This window comes from Pagrus pagrus, assembly GCF_965226575.1.
Source record: "Pagrus pagrus genome assembly, chromosome: 8".
NCBI classification, from domain to species: Eukaryota; Metazoa; Chordata; class Actinopteri; order Spariformes; family Sparidae; genus Pagrus; species Pagrus pagrus.
In genome coordinates, this window is record NC_140192.1 from 859425 (window position 1) to 875600 (window position 16176).

Genomic DNA, 16176 nt, shown 5'->3' on the forward strand with positions numbered 1-16176 from the left:
GGTTTTAAATAAACTTATTTCATTATCAAAAAACATTTCTGAGATTTGATGTAGGTCATATAGAGACATCAGTGTTAAACTGAGACTGTTTCAGTTAAAGTTAAAAGTTCCTGTAGTATGTTCGTACATCCATCGAGAACATCCAGTCGAGGAGTCTGGGAATAAAACAAATAGTGAAGGAAAAAAATTATAATCATGAAACAAAATAATTCAAAATGTAGGGATCAGACAGCTGCAGTGGGGCGAACAGAGACTGATTTGGTTCAACATGCTGGACGCTGTTTGATTCACAGTGAAGCTAAAAGAAAATCATCTTCTGTTGTCGTCTGTCTCATAACTGCTGATGTGACGGAGTCGTCCTGCTTTCGCCTTGTGATGAAGTTTATCTGAAACTTTTTAAAAGTTCAGATTTCAGGTTTTTAAGATGCTGCAGAGACTGAAAATGACTCTTAGAAGCTTCAGTGTAAAGAAATAACAGATGTCTGTGTGACTGCAGGAGCTGCTGGAGCAGCAGGAGGCGCTGTGGAGTCAGAGGACGTCCACAGACTGTGTCCTGAGAGAGGACGAGCAGAGACTGATCACAGTACAGACTGAAGTCAACACACACAGAGCAGGTGACAACATACGCACACACACACACACACACACACACAGACATACACATACACACACACAAGCGCGCACACACACACACACACACACACACACACACACACACACAGTGACATACACATACATACATACACACACGCACGCACGCACACACACACACACACACACACACACACAGTGACATACACACACACACACACACACACACACACACACACACACACAGCAGTTGACAACACACATACAGGTAACATCTGCGTTGATCTCTGCGTCATTAACAAAGACTAATGTGTGCGTGTGTGTGTGTGTGTGTGTGTGTGTGTGTGTGTGTGTGTGTGTGTGTGCGTGTGTGTGTCACTGTGTGTGTGTATGTGTGTGCGTGTGCGTGTCCAGAGCTAAAGCAGGTCCTTCAAGAGTTACTTGTGGAGCAGAAGGCGTTGGAGGAAATGAAAATCAAATGCTCCCAGAGTGTCCAGAGGCTCCACAAGAAACAGGACCAGCTGGAGAGGACAAAGGACGAGCTGGAGAGGACAAAGGACGAGCTGGAGAGGATGAGGGACAAGGTGGAGCGAACGAGGGACGAGCTGGAGAGGACGAAGGATGAGGTGGACAGGATGAAGGATGAACTGGACTCAGTGAGGGATGAGTTGGACGGGACACGTGATGAAATGAATAAGAGGAAGGCTGAGCTGGAAAAGAAGCAGGAGGAAGTGGACAGGAAGAGGAAAGAGGTGGCTGAGCTGCAACAGGAAGTTGAGTCTAACAGGAAGGAAGCAGAGATTTCTCAGAAAGAGACAAAACAACAGCAAACAGAGCTGCAGGTCAGTGGACAGTGTTTGAATGACAGAGTAGATTCACTGTGACTTCACCTTTTCTCTCATATTATTGTAGCTGCATGTTCAGTACGAGTTAAAGTCAACAGCCTGTTGTGAACAACAAGTGTTTGTTTGTTGTAATAATTATTGTGACCACAGTTTGTCATGGGTGGAATGTTGTAATTCATCAGCAGGAACATTTAATACATCATTCTGATATATGAGCCTCTTATGTTACATCATAGTTTATAGTTATAATGGTTAGTCAGTTGCAGCAGTTAGAGTTCAGTATATTTGTCTTTTCTTGTCTTTTATGTTCCAACTTTGTGTCATTTTACACATGAACTGAGGAAAGTCCTCCTGTGACACTGATGGCAGATTCATGCCAATTATAACAAATTCATAACTAAAAAAACGCCTCTTGTGGTCAAAATGAGTATTTTTTTTATTTTTTTTTCATCAGACAAATTTTTGGGGGATTTTTTGTGAAGTTTCTGGAATTTTACGAAGACTTCCGAAAATTGCCGAATAATTTCTTAACAAACCAATGGGGGAGGGGGAATTATTATTATTATTATTTTTTTTTTTTTTTTTTGATTCAATTGTTTTTATTTTATTTTGTGAAGTGAAGCCAAAGGGAGAAGAATTTCCGAATATTTTCAAACCATAACTTAAGGTTAAAGTGAGAAATTTGATAAAAAGTGAAGTTTGGTAAACCTTTGGTTTCACAAAAAAAATGATTTTTTGGAAAGATTTCCGAACATTGCCGAAGAATTCTGAAATTTTCCAAAAATTGCATAAAGTTTTGGAAATCTTCAGCAATTTTCGGACATCTTTCCATCATCAAGACAGACATTTTTTTGTCTTTTGTGAAGTGAAACCAGAGGTTTACCAAACGTGTTCTTAACTTTTTCTCTAAATCTGACTTTTTCCCAAAAAATCTCACTTTTTCCTAAAAAATTCTCAAAACATTTGCTCTTTTTTGGTTTTTCCCGAAATTTCCCGAATTTTTTCTAAAAGATTTCTAAAAAAAAATTCCAGAATTTTCGAAGAATTTCTGGACAAAACAAGGGGGGGAAGTATGAAGATTTATTTATTTATTTATTTATTTTGTGAAGTGAAACCAAAGGAAGAAGAAATTCCGCCGAAGATCCCTGGAAATCTCTGAAGATTCCCTAAGATTTTTCCAAGGTTTCCCAAAATTGGCAAAATTTTCCGAAGATTTCCAAAGAATTTCCAAACAAACCAAGAGGGGAATATGAAGCTTTTTTTTTTTTTCTTTAATTCAGACATAAAAAAAAAAAAAAAACAATTTGTGAAGTGGAAAAAATTTTTTCCCACAAAAACAATGTATTTGTTGGTTTTGGTTTCACACCTGGAAAAAAAAATGTTTGAGAATTTTTTTTATCTTTTGATTCATGCAGCAGCAGGAGGAGCTGAGCAGGAGGAGGGAGGAGAGGAGCAGCCTGCAGGAGCAGTGTAAACACCTGGAGGCCCGACGGAGGCACGCCGACAGGTACACACACACACACATACACACACAAACACACACAGGTGGGTGTATTATTTAGATGTAACATTATAAAACAATAACATTTACTTTAATGTGAAATTTTAAAAGATCATAAAAACCTGCGACTGAGTGAAAAACTATAAACGGTGACATCATCAGTGTCAGCAATCATTGATTAATTTATGAGTTTCTGTGTGTGTGTGTCAGGTGTCTGTCAGCGGTGGAGGCGGAGCTTTCTAAACAGAGGGAGGAGCTCAACCATGCCCAACTCCTCAAACAGGAAGTGGTCAGAGACACAGCAGCCAGTCAGAAGCAGCGTAATGGTGTGACATCCTCACTACATCCAGACTGTATCATAACATACAGATTATTGATTATGACTGAAACATACTCAGTGTCTGTATATCTTCAGTTCAGGAGGAAGACAACAACCTGACATGATGTTTGTGTTTCAGAGGACTGTGAGCTGCTGTCTCTGCTCAGTGAACAGCTGGAGGAGAGGAAGAAGCACCTGCACACTCTGCAACAGGTGAACGAACACACACACACACACACACACACACACACACACAGGCTGTCCTCTGTGTATGTACTGATGAGTGTGTGTGTTTGTGTCCTGTAGGAGCTGAGTGTGTCCAGTCAGCTGCTTCAGCAGAGAGATGAACAACTGAAGGAGCTGAACACACAGATACAACACACACAGGTACAACACACACATACACAGATGTTCACAGTTCACAGTCTGATAACTAAACAGATCAACAAAATAAAGATCGACAAAATAAAGAGAAATGTCCCACAAAGCAACGTTACATGACCAAATGACAGTAACGTGGTAACTGGTCCTGCTTCTGGCAACTTATGTCTCTGTGTCTCTCTCTCTGTCTGTGTGTGTCTCTCTCTCTGTCTGTGTCTCTCTCAGGCTGTGTGTGTTGGACTGGACGATGTTAAAGCTGCAGTGTGTCAATTGGAGGACAGGGGGCGCCGTCTGATCCAGCAGGAGCTGCAGCTCAGCCAGCTCAGTCAGTCACACGGAATCATTCTTTCAGTTTTTCAGGACCTACCTAAAAAGAGTAGAGGTGCAGCAGGGATAAAACTTCCCCTCAATATTTTTTCCCTAAACCTTTTCTCAAAATGTTGATTCTGACTTTTTCTCAAAATTCTGACTTTTTCCCCTTAATTTTTTCTCAAATTTCCCTTAACTTTTTCCAAAAAAAAAATCTGAATTTTTCTCAAATTTTCCCTTAACTTTTTCTCAAATTTTTGATTGTTCCCTTAATCTTTTCAGAAAATCATGACTTTTCCCTTTTCAAATTTCTGAAAAATATTGAGAATTTTGAGAAAAAGTTGAGCAAAAAGTCAGAATTTTGAGAATTTCTCAGACATTTTTTTTTGTCTTTTGTGAAGTGTAACTGAAAATTTCCAAAATGTCCCGAATATTTCTGAAATTTTATAAAGTTAACTTGGAAAATTCCAGAAATTTTGGGAATCTTTTCCTTTTCCTTTGCTTTCACTTCACCAAAATGAAACAAAAAACAAATTTGTCTGAAAAACAAAAACGAAAAAAACCTTCATATTTTTTTCCCCCTTGGTGTGCATGCAGAAATTCTTTGGAAATTTATAATTTTCATATATTCTTCAGAAATCTTCGGAAAAATTTCAGTAATCTTCAATTGCCAAAATTTTCTGTTCAGCAATTTTCGTAAATCTTCGGCAATCTTCGGAAATCTTGGGAAATGTTCGGAAGTCTCAAGGCTAAGACATTTTTTTTTGTCTTTTGTGAAGTGAAACCAAAGGAAGAAGAACAATTTCCGAATGTTGTCAAAGTCACAAATTTGATACAAAGTCAAGAATGTTTCGTAAACCTTTGGTTTCATTTAACAAAAGACAAAAAAACCTTTGTCTTGATTATGGAAAGATTTCCGAAAATTGCTGAAGAAGGAAATCTTCGGCAATCTTCGACAATCTGAGTTGTCAGAAGATTTAAATTGCCGAAATTTTCCGTTTGGCAATTTTTCGGAAAATTTCAGCAATCTCCGGAAAATTTCGACAATCTTCGGGAATCTTAGGCCGAAATTCTTCTTCTTCCTTTGGTTTCACTTTACCAAAAAAACAAAGTTGTCTGAATTAAGGTAAGAACAAGTTTGGTACACCTTTTGGTGTCAAAAAAATCTTTGTCTTGATAATGGAAAGATTTCCGAAATTTTCTGAAGATGTCTGAATCTTTGGCAATTTTTGGGAATCCTCAGGAAATTTCGGGAATCTTTGGCAATTTTCGGAAACCTTCGGAAAAGTTCAGAAGTCTCAGGACAAAGATATTTTTTTTGTCTTTTGCGAAGTGAAACCAAAGGGGGAAAAAAAAGGATGACAAAAAAATGTCTGAGTTAGAAAAAACCCCAAAACATTTTCTCCCCCCTTGGTTTGTTCAGAAATTCTTTGGAAAAAAGTTCAAAGAATAAATATCAGAATTTAGCGAAAAAGGTCAGGAGAAATTTGAGAAAAAGTTGAGGGAAAATCAGAAGATTTAGAAGATTTCCAAAATTTTCCGAGTTATCTTAGGAAAAATTTCGGTCTTTGGGAAATTTCGGAAACCTTTGGTTTCACCTCACAGAAGACAAAAGAATTTCTTTGTTTCCGAAAGTTGATCTTCGGCAATTTTCGAGAGTGTTCGGGAATCTTCGGAAATACTTGGAAACTTTTGGCAATTTTCTGTAAATTTCGGGAATCTTCGGAAAGTTTCGAAAAATTTCCAAAAATTGCGATTTTTTTTTGTTTTCTTTTTATTCAGACGAATTCCTTGTTTTTTGTGAAGTGAAACCAAAGGAAAAAGAAGAATTTCTGAAAATTGTCAAAGATCAAATTAAGGTGAATGTCAGAAATTTGTGAAAAAGTTAAGGGAAAAGTCAGAATTTAGAGAAAAAGTTAAGAAGAAGTTTGGTAAACCTTTGGTTTCACTTCACAAAAGTAAAAAAAAATTGTCTCTTGAAATTTACGAAATTTTTCAAAACTTGTTTTTACATTCAGACAATTTTTATGAAGAAGGAAAAAGAAGAGGATCCTCATAAGGATCAAACTCCCAATCTCTGAAACTCCAAGTAATCCTCTTACAAGCTAAGCCACTTGTTCATGTGGTCTTTTCTGTTTCTCAGAGGTTTTCGCTGTTTCCTTCAGTAACATGACCTTCAAGCCTCACAAGGATTGAACTAAATTCCAGTGTAATTCTTACTAAATTCCTAAATTCCAGTGTAATTCTTACATTTTTGACTTTTACTTTTGGAAAACAGACTTCAATCTCAAAAGTTTGAGTGAGGATCCTAAAAATCTGCAAGTAGAGCTCTAACATCCTGAGCTACTTGATTAAGGACTCCTCCAAAAAAAAAAGGAAATTTGGGAAAAAATTCAGGGGAAATTTGAGAAAAAGTTAAGGGGAAAAAAAGCCAACGTTTTGAGAAAAAGTTAAGGGTAAAAAACTGAAATGTGAGATAAAGTTAAAGGAAATATCAGAAATTTGAAAAAAGTTAAGGGAAAAAGTCAGAATTTGGAAAAAAGTTAAAGGGGAAAGTGAGAATTTTGAGAAAGTTAAAGGGAATAGTCAGAATTTTGAAATAAAGTTAAGGGGAAAAGTCAGAATTTGGAGAAAAAAGTCAAAGGTAAAAGTCAGAATTTGGAAAAAGTCAGAATTTGGAAAAAAGTCAAAGAAAAAGTCAGAATTTGGAAAAAAAAAAAAAAAAAAAGTTAAAGGGAAAAGCCAGGAATTTGAAAAAAAAAAAAAAAGTTCAGGGAAAAAGTCAGAATTTTGAAAAAAGTTAAAGGAAAAAGTGAGAATTTTGAAAAAAGTTAAAGGGAATAGTAAGAATTTAGAAAAAAATTAAAGGGAAGAAGTCAGAATTTGGAGGAAAAAAGTTAAAGGGAAAAGTCAGAATTTGGAAAAAGTTAAGGGAAAAAGTCAGAATTTTGAAAAAAGTCAAAGAAAAAGTTAAAGGGAAAAGTCAGAATTTTGAGAAAAAGTTAACGGGAAAAGTCAGAATTTGGAGAAAAAAGTCAGAATTTGGAGAAAAAAGTCAGAATTTGGAAAAAGTCAGAATTTGGAAAAAAGTTAAGGGGAAAAGTCAGAATTTGGAAAATAAGTTAAGGGGAAAAGTCGGAACTTGGAGAAAAAAGTCAAAGTGAAAAGTCAGAATTTGGAAAAAGTCAAAGGGAAAAGTCAGAATTTGGAAAAAGTCAAAGAAAAAGTCAGAATTTTGAAAACAAAGTTAAAGGGAAAAGTCAGGAATTTGAAAAAAAAAAGTTCAGGGAAAAAGTTAAAGGGAAAAGTGAGAATTTTGAGAAAAAGTTAAAGGGAATAGTCAGAATTTAGAAAAAAATTGAAGGGAAGAAGTCAGAATTTGGAGAAAAAAGTCAAAGGGAAAAGTCAGAAATTGGAGAAGAAAATGAAAGGGAAGAAGTCAGAATTTTGAGGGAAAAGTTTGAAGTAAAGCAAGAATTCTGAGAAAAAAACATCAGCATTTTAAGAAAAAATTTGAATAAAAGGTCAGTTGAGAAAAAGTTTACAGAAGATAAAATATTTTTATAGAAGATAAAATATTTTTATAGAAGATAAAAAGAAAATGTTAAAATAAGGCATTACAAAGAGAAAATACACCAAATAACTGTTTATTTCCTGTTTGACTTGTCAGAGGAGGAGCTTAGGCAGAGAGAGAAACAGCTGCTCCACAAAGAGGAGGGGCTAAAGCACCTTGGGGAGGGGCTACAACTGAAAGAGGAGGGGCTACAAAACACCCGTGAAAATGAACACCACAAGAAAGACGAAGAGGTAGACATTTATTCGGTAAGATCTCAGGATGAAAATCAATAACTGTTTATTTAACATGTTCAGTGTGTGTGTGTGTAGGAAGAAGATAGCAGGGAGGAAGAGGAGGATGAAGAGTCTTTCTACCTGTCTACAGCTGGTCTGAGATCAGCCTTCAGTACTGAGGTGAGTCCCAACAGGAAAACACTACATTTAAATACTATTTAATCTGCTGATCTACATTTGTTTCCTGCGACATGAACTCAGACAAACATAAATTACATTGATTAAAAACTTATTTCTACAGTGAGTTGTTTGAATTAATTTGTTTATTTATTCATTTAGAGATTTTACTGTGTGTGTGTGTGTGTGTGTTGTCAGGAGGAGAGGTGGACGGTGGAGCTGCAGAGAGAAAAACTGAGACAAGAAGAAGACCGACTGAAGGTGAACGATAACTTTATTAGAAACAAACAACATGAATCTTCCGACGACAAACAGGAGTGTTTTTACAGGATTATTGATGTTCAGATGATCCCGCTAACTTTTTATCATCACTTTGTTTCCACAGGTAACATTTATACCGAGTTACACAGTGAAGACTGAAGTCAGGCTTATTGTTGTTGTCACATGTTTAGAAGTAGGGGAAACTGTTAGCTTAGCTTCATTAAAAAAGCCAAAAACCTCAACAACTCAACCCTGTCACATCGTGCTAGCTAACGATCGACAGTGAGAGTTGGACGGTTCGCTGGTCGCTGCAGCAGCTAAACACCAGACCAGTCCAAACTGACCACAATACTGCCACAGGAAATGTTTCTTCACTCAGTGAAAATAAAAATTGTTGAATAATTCAACACATGAATCGGACCTGACAGATGCTAGGCTAACCGTTTCCCTCGGCTTTCAGTCTTTTGTACTAAGCTAGTCTAAACATGTCCCAGATCTGTCTGTGTTGGACGTCCATCTGACACATGAGGCTGTAGGAGACAGAACAGATGTCCTTCAGTGGACGTAGAGACGAGTCCTGACTGAGTGTCTGTTTTGTCCTCCAGGCTCGTCTGCGCTGCAGTTTGTGGACTCGGCAGGAAACTCTGACGGAGAGACGACTAGAGACCGAAGAGACGTTACTGGGACTGAAACACAGACTGGACCAGCTGGACTCTCTGCTCACACACACACACACACACACACTGATGTTAGACAGATCAGGCAATCTCACCTAAAGTCCATTTAGTTTCTGTTCTGGAGCTTTCGATCGTATCAGTTTCCTCATATATGAAGACTTCTGATCCACGTCGGGATAAAAGCTGTGAGTTAAGTCTTGATGTGAATCTTTGGCAGCTGTGTCTCATGTTGTATTTCAGCAGATTAATTAAAGGTTTAACACACAATTGTTTTGAATCAAAAATCAAAGTGGACACCAAGAATCAAATTATGAGACTGCCAAAGATCGACACGCCGAACATTTCTGATTTAGGATTATTATTATTGTCTGAAACTGTTCAGAACATCGACTAAATGAACCTGCAGTGAGTTTGTTATTACAAAAACTGTTTCTGACGCCAAGACTGAACTTTGAACCTCATGAACTTTAAGTTATACAACAGCGTCTCTGACGAGTGAAGCACCGACAGTTTTCTGTTAATGACGCTCAGATTCAGACGACGACGCGCTCCCTGAACGCATCATCAGCATCACTGTGTCACGTGGAGCTGAAAACATTAAGCACTGACTGAATATTTCTGAGGTCTGTGAACGCAACACGAAGCACTTAAAGAAGCTTGTGGTGCCTTCATGAAAACACGTACAAAAGAGTTGTACGCTGCTGTGAATACAGATGGTGTTTATCTTTAAATTAAACTCTTTGTGTTCAAACTGTTCAGTGTCCGCGCCTCGTTTGTCTGCTCTCACCTCGTCTCTCCTCCAGGTGTTCCAGGTGTGCTGCATCACCTGTCTGTCGTCATAGTTACTGTTGCTAGGCAATGGAGCATCTCAGGGCTGCAACAGCTGCTGTCGACCTGCTGGAGGAGAGGCTGACAGACAGGATATCGATGTTAAAGGAACAGTTCAGTGTTTATCAGGGAAGTGAAGCTGCAGAATCAGAACCACTGAGTCCAGAGTGTCTGAATGTTTAATCTGTGTGTGTTCCTCTGTAATTTACTCCTGGAACTCTTGAGTTGCCACCATTCTTGGTCAGGTGTCTCCTCTGTGATCTCAGTGAGTCTCAGCTGGTTTAAAGAACCAACATGTTATAAAGGTGAACACACCTGCAGATTTCCACTTGAGCAGCCGTCCAGCAGTCTGATACACAGCGCCGTCTGACCCATCAGCTTCTGTCTGACCGGGTCACTGAGCTGAGAGTCCGAACACACATCGAGCAGCAACTTCAACAGGCACCGCAGCAACACGTCGACACGACACGGCATCCTGACAGACAGACGGGTCAGAGAGTCAGACAGGTGAGATGAGCTGCAGTTCCTCGTTTGTCCTCCAGAGGTCAGAGTTGATCAGATTAACTGTTTTCTTTATGAATGTTTGTATTTTCAGACAGTTGATGTTTTCATGCTGTCGTCTCGCATTATTATGTTTGTTTCATTTAATCTGTTTCTTACTTGTTAATGAGATCTGATTAAATATACACCAATTATTTTAATAATGGACGTTTGAGTCGCTGTTTAAAGAAGTCTGCGTTTGTTTTCTGGGTTCTGTGACAGAAAACTGAAGATGTTTGAGGAACCGATCGATCAATACAGAAGATAATCAACAGAATAACTGATGGATGGAAACTGAGTCATGCTCAAGAACAGAGTGTGTGTGTCTGTGTCTGTCTGTGTGTGTTCTGACCGTGGCCAGGCAGCTCTGATGGTTTTCTGCAGCACCTCGAGGATCTTCAGTCGACTCGTCTCCTCAGGTGGATCTCTGACCTCCAGGTAGCCCAGCACCACCCGCTCAACCCGTCGTAGGTGTCTGCACACGGCCACGCCCATCCTGACCCCGCACACAAAACAAACACCCCCTGAGAATCAGCTTCGGACTCCACCCGCCCGCTGCTGTAACAGGATGAATATGAAGCGCCCCTCCCACCTGTCGATGTACAGAGGCAGAGCGGAGGCGTAGACGCGTCGCAGCGCCACCTTGTGCTCCGCCTCCATGTGTGTCAGGACCAGACGCAGCACGTCGTCATGGTGACGGGGCTTCCTGCGGGAGGAGGAGGGGCCGAGCGAGGAGGGGGGCATTTCCAAAACCAGGAGCAGGTCCAAGAGACAGGACAGGACCACCTGAACACACACACACACACACACACACACACACACACACACTCTGCATCCAGCTGTGTCTGACATCACTTCCTGTTTACTGTATGTGTCACTGTGTTTACTGTCCTCCATTTATCTGAGTGTAAATCAGCTGCTGTGAAGATTTTAGATTCAAAATGGTGGAAATAACATCTTTTCAAATCAGTTTGGGATCCCAGCGGGTGTGTGTGTGTGTGTGTGTGTGTGTGTGTGTGTGTGTGTGTGTGTGTGTGTGTGTGTGTGTGTGCGTGTTACCTGTATGACAGCAGCCTCTGTGGTGTACAGGTGTTTGAACAGCGCCTGATAGAGAACTTCTGCTGTGTTGAACTGACGGAGATCTGCAGCAGGCTGAACACACACACACACACTTTTTGTTACAAGGTTTCTTTTATTCTCTATATTTCTGTATTCATGACAATTTAAATGAAACATCTGTTGAAATTCTTCATGTAGATCAAGTTTCACCTGCCAGCGACTCCGTCAGGTGTAGAAACACCGTCACAGTCACAAACTGGTCAAATAATCATTTTGTGACGAAGAGACTTAAAGCTCCATGTGACCATCAGTGTGTGTGTGTGTGTGTGTGTGTGTGTGTGTGTGTGCGCGCGTGTTCTCACTGTGTTGAGCACGATGTGGTGCAGACAGCGAACTCCCAGCATGCAGTTTTCTGGTCTGTGGTGGTCGTTAAAGAGGAGGGAGGGGGGGAGGAGGCGGGGCAGGTGGGGGGAGAGAGAGGGCCGAGTGACCTGCACAAAACACACACACACACACACACACACACACACACACAGAAAGACAACACCTGAGTGTGTGACATCACAAACTCTGAAACTTCCTGAAACAGGAAGTACAAGAAGCTGAAGTCGAGGTGGATCATGGGACTTTCTGTCAGATCTGAGCGAGGATTTATATTTATTCTGTTGCCATGGAGACTAATGTAGTTCATGTAGCTTAAATGACTTTTTTTTAACATAAATCCATGATGACATCATCGCTGAATGAAGGTCAAACTGACCTGCAGGAGAGTCCACGCAAACACCAACTTCACTGCTTCACAACGCTGCCACGAGTCCCTGCAGCGCACACACACACACACACACACACACACACACACAGTTAACCTGCCGATATCCGCAGCAGCTGTCTGTGAACACTGATCCACCACTGAACCAGTAACACACCATCGCCAGACTCCCTTAACAAATGTAGTGATTTTAAGAGTTGTTGAGTTAAAACAAACTCTCTAACATAGTGAAACTCTGTCTCTGACAGACTCTGAATCATTGTCTCCTTCTTGTAAATTCAGCATTAAATGAAAACAGTCAGTTGTTTGTTTCCTTGTACAAAGTGTCAGTTTGTGGCAGCATGGCTGTACCAGCCTGTCTGCTTCTGTGTCTAAAGTGCTAAAGTCTGACCTGCCAACATTTAGCAGCTGTTTGAACACACTGTTTACACTGATTTCACCATTTACACTCAATTTATGAAAGAAGAAACATTTTATTGATCTAAACATGTCACATTTTACAAACACACTAACCAGTAACCAGTATAGGCGACTTCTTTGTCCCCAGACTCCCTTAACAAATGTGTCAGTTTAGTGAGTTGTTGAGTTGGAGACACTTTATAAACTGTGTGAAACTCTGTCTCTGACTGATTCTGACTGATTTGTTCCTTCTTGTAAATTCAGCAAATGTTCTGCATGAACTTCTTTCTGTCTTTGAGTAGAAACATGGCGTCTGTTTGTCTCAGTGATGGACGGGTTTGTTTCATACAGAGCAGGAAGTGACATCAGACCAGACGCAGGTTAATGTAGCTGTGAACTGGACCACAGACTCAGAGTCAAAGTGATTCTCACTTGGTCAGTTGAGGCTGCAGGACGTCCAGGATTCCTCCCAGAATTCCTCTCTTCTCCTGACTCCCGTCCCCCATCAGCAGGTGGGCGGAGTCTGTCCAGCCCCCTGCCCTCAGCAGCGCCTCCTGCAGGCTCTGAGCCAGCGCTCTGGAGGAGGAGCTGGTCCACACCTGATCCTGAACACACATGAAACACACATTGATCATTTATCATTATTAATATGACGCCTGTGTTTCACTTACATATTTCTACATCCTTTAAACGTACATAGAACAATTAGAGCAACATTTATTTCAATACTGACCTTTTTCCTCAGAAAAAAATGAAGTCAAAGTTCTGACTTTTCTGTTTTATCACAGACGTCTTTGTTCAGATGTTCAGTGGAGGTTTTTTTATTCATCTTCTTCTCACTGAGACGTCAGAACTCAAAACCCAGATGAAGCATCCACAAGAGTTTATCCTCAAATGAAAACAATTAAAATGAAAAGTAAAAACCTCCGGGGTCCGGTCTGAACAAAGACTCTGTAATAAAACAGAAACTCTGATGTTTGCTGACTCACCTGGAAGTGTGTCACAGCAAACACACACACAGGAGGCCCGAGAGTCAGCAGCACACCAGTGTGACCGCCTCCATTTCCCAGAGTTCCCAGCAGCGCTGTGAGGGCGGAGCACACCGGTCCAGCTCGGCTCGGGACGCTCTGATAGGCTGCGGCGGGCAGCGAGCTGCAGTCGTCTTCACAGAGCGGCAGAGCTGCACAGCCAATCAGAGCGCTGACCAGAGAGCCGTACGACACCTGAAGCTCCGCCGACCTGTCATCCTGATTGGTGGAGGCCGGCCGGAACAGCCAATGAGGATCAGCCGTTTGAAAGAGACGTTCCACGCAACCAATCAGAGAGATCGTTTCAGACTCTGAGGATACATCAATCAGCTTCTCCTGCAGACGAGACAGGAGCTCTGTGATCGGAGGAAGAGAGGTAGAGGGGAGGGGCTTCTCTGAGGAGGAGGAGGGGGAGAGATGAAGGTCATGAAGCAAAGATGAAAGCTCCATCCTGAAGACGAGGAGAGACGAGAAAGAAAAGGGAGATCGATTTCTTTATGCGTCACATCAATCAAACAATCAATCAATCAAACAATCAATCAATCAATCAATCAATACAACAGATCGATGTTTCATCAATGTTTGAGATAAACTTCTGATCAGGCATGACCATATTCAAGGAGCTCTTTGACCTCTGACCTCCAGAGGTCCTTTACTGTGACCTCTGACCTCCAGAGATCCTTTACTGTGACCTGTGACCTCTGACCTCCAGAGGTCCTTTACTGTGACCTCTGACCTTGATGCTCATCACAGGCAGCTTGTGTAAACTGGACTGGGTCGCTCAGACTCTTTTGTTTTCGACGAGCTCATTTGTGTTCATGTGCACTGACGTTTGTGTCCTTTTACCTGCAGTGTTGTGATTTAAGGTGTGAGACTTCATGCATTTACATTTAATTCCAACATTAAAATGTTGATTTGGACTAAATGATTCCTGTAAACATCAGTGGAGTCTCAACGTTTCCTGAGTTCAGCCCCAAAAATAAAGAATTATAACTACAGAGCTGATTATTGATCATTAATGAGCTCCAGGTGTCGCAGCTGCGACATGAAACATGATGAACACATGAATGCCTCAGTTACATCATGTTATCCTGAGCTGGGCCATTCTGCTTAATTATTACTTCTCACCTTTACCTCAATAATATCATCAGGTTCTGTCATCATCAGTGTAAAGTCATACTTGAGTAAAAGGAAAGATATCTTGTGGGAATATTACTCTGGTGCCTGTGTGTCTGAAAAGAAATGTACAAAAGTATCAAAACTACGAGTAAAAGTAAATTACAGGCTTCATATATTCACATTTACTTTCAGCTTTGATCCACTAATCAAGATATTCTGTATATCTGTATATAATCTGTAAAGTAACTAGTAACTAAAGTTATCAAATTAATGTAGTGGAGTAAAAAGCACCACTTGTAGTGGAGTAGAAGTATAATGTAGAAGAAAATGGGAATACTCAAGTAAAGTACAAGTACCTCAGAACTTTAGTTACAGTGTTTGAGTAAATGTACTTAGTTACATCCTTAGTTACTTCTGCTCCACTAAATCTCTTTTCACTTCACTACATTTATATATTTGTTTACTTTTCAGATGAAGTTTTTTCTAAATTGGGACAAAACTGTGTCTGAAGTACTCAAAACTACTTCAGTACTTTTACTTACTGTTAGGTTCAGGATGTGAGTACTTCCTCCACAGCTGAGGTTCTATTGATTTCAGATCACATTGATAGTTTAATACACCACACTGTACTTCAGCTGTTAATGCTGTTTATAAAGTATGTCCAGTAATCACTGCTGGAATCTAACCAAGTACATTTACTTAAGTACTGTACTTAAGTCCAATTTTGAGGTACTTCTACTCAATTGGAGTAATTCCATTTTCTTCTACTTTATACTTGTATGTGATAACTTTAGTTACTAGCTACTTTACAGATTACATGCTGCATCAGAGCCAGAGAAGCTGATCCATTATTATGATTCTGATTCGACTTGAGTACATTTAACATCAGATACTATGGTACCACCATGTCTTTACTGCAGTATGTGCTGTTAGCTGTGCTGTTAGCTGTGCTGTTAGCTGTGTTGTTAGCTGTGTTGTTAGCTGTGCTGTTAGCCGTGCTGTTAGCTGTGCTGTTAGCCGTGCTGTTAGCTGTGCTGTTAGCTGTGCTGTTAGCTGTTTAGATGCTATATATGCGTACAGATGTAGATTCTTGTACTCACAGTTGATAAAAACACTTCACGGCGGATGTTGGAGTTAACTTTCCTTCTGTCACTTCACGAGTCGCTCGTTTCCTTCTTGAACTTAGTTTTCATTTTGGATTTTCTTTCTCTGATTCGCGGCACAAACACTGAAACCTCCGGACGATTTACTGCGATGGACCGTGTGTTCGGAAAAATACATCCGACCGGATACAAGCTCCACAGGTTGGTTCCGATATCTCGAGATTAACGTAACTGGAGATGCGACGAGACACTGAGGTCACGTCAGCCGCCGCTTAGTATCTGTTGCGCATCTATTACTGAACATATCAAGACATTTTACTGTATAGTTTTATAATAAATTCAATTTAAAATCCCTCCCAGTGTCAAAGTGCATCAAGGCGAATGGATAATATCCTGCTTTTCAAAAATGTATTTAAATTATTCCTTAAGAGGTTTGCTAATATTTTCAATGGATTCTTGTTCAGAGTGATCCTGACTATCA

The 16176-nt window shown here is 40.2% G+C and overlaps 2 protein-coding genes across 12 annotated transcripts in view; one reads left to right on the forward strand and one right to left on the reverse strand.

Annotated features, from left to right (window-relative positions):
- Positions 1 to 9604, forward strand: part of cntrl (centriolin) — a 37810-nt gene extending 28206 nt beyond the window's left edge. For 9 of the 11 annotated variants that reach the window (XM_084360697.1, XM_084360693.1, XM_084360702.1 and 6 more), the window contains 11 exons: positions 497 to 614; positions 1006 to 1433; positions 2852 to 2943; positions 3148 to 3263; positions 3396 to 3469; positions 3563 to 3643; positions 3863 to 4019; positions 7617 to 7753; positions 7832 to 7915; positions 8111 to 8173; positions 8779 to 9604. In XM_084360697.1, coding sequence (XP_084216823.1) covers positions 497 to 614; positions 1006 to 1433; positions 2852 to 2943; positions 3148 to 3263; positions 3396 to 3469; positions 3563 to 3643; positions 3863 to 4019; positions 7617 to 7753; positions 7832 to 7915; positions 8111 to 8173; positions 8779 to 8949 — 1521 coding nt within the window. In that variant the 3' untranslated portion in view covers positions 8950 to 9604. The remainder of the gene's footprint in view (positions 1 to 496; positions 615 to 1005; positions 1434 to 2851; positions 2944 to 3147; positions 3264 to 3395; positions 3470 to 3562; positions 3644 to 3862; positions 4020 to 7616; positions 7754 to 7831; positions 7916 to 8110; positions 8174 to 8778) is intronic. The other 2 variants (XM_084360703.1, XM_084360694.1) reach the window with 2 other exon arrangements.
- tti2 (TELO2 interacting protein 2) lies at positions 8761 to 15889 on the reverse strand. The gene is made up of 11 exons (XM_084360704.1): positions 15693 to 15889; positions 13435 to 13924; positions 12878 to 13050; positions 12038 to 12095; positions 11640 to 11768; positions 11278 to 11370; positions 10811 to 11004; positions 10571 to 10714; positions 9994 to 10153; positions 9638 to 9759; positions 8761 to 8889 (listed from the first exon to the last, which is right to left on the reverse strand). Exons 2-10 carry the CDS (start codon positions 13921 to 13923, stop codon positions 9673 to 9675), a joined length of 1527 nt encoding a protein of 508 aa, XP_084216830.1. The 5' UTR covers position 13924; positions 15693 to 15889; the 3' UTR covers positions 8761 to 8889; positions 9638 to 9672.
- Positions 15890 to 16176: the final 287 nt, after the last annotated feature.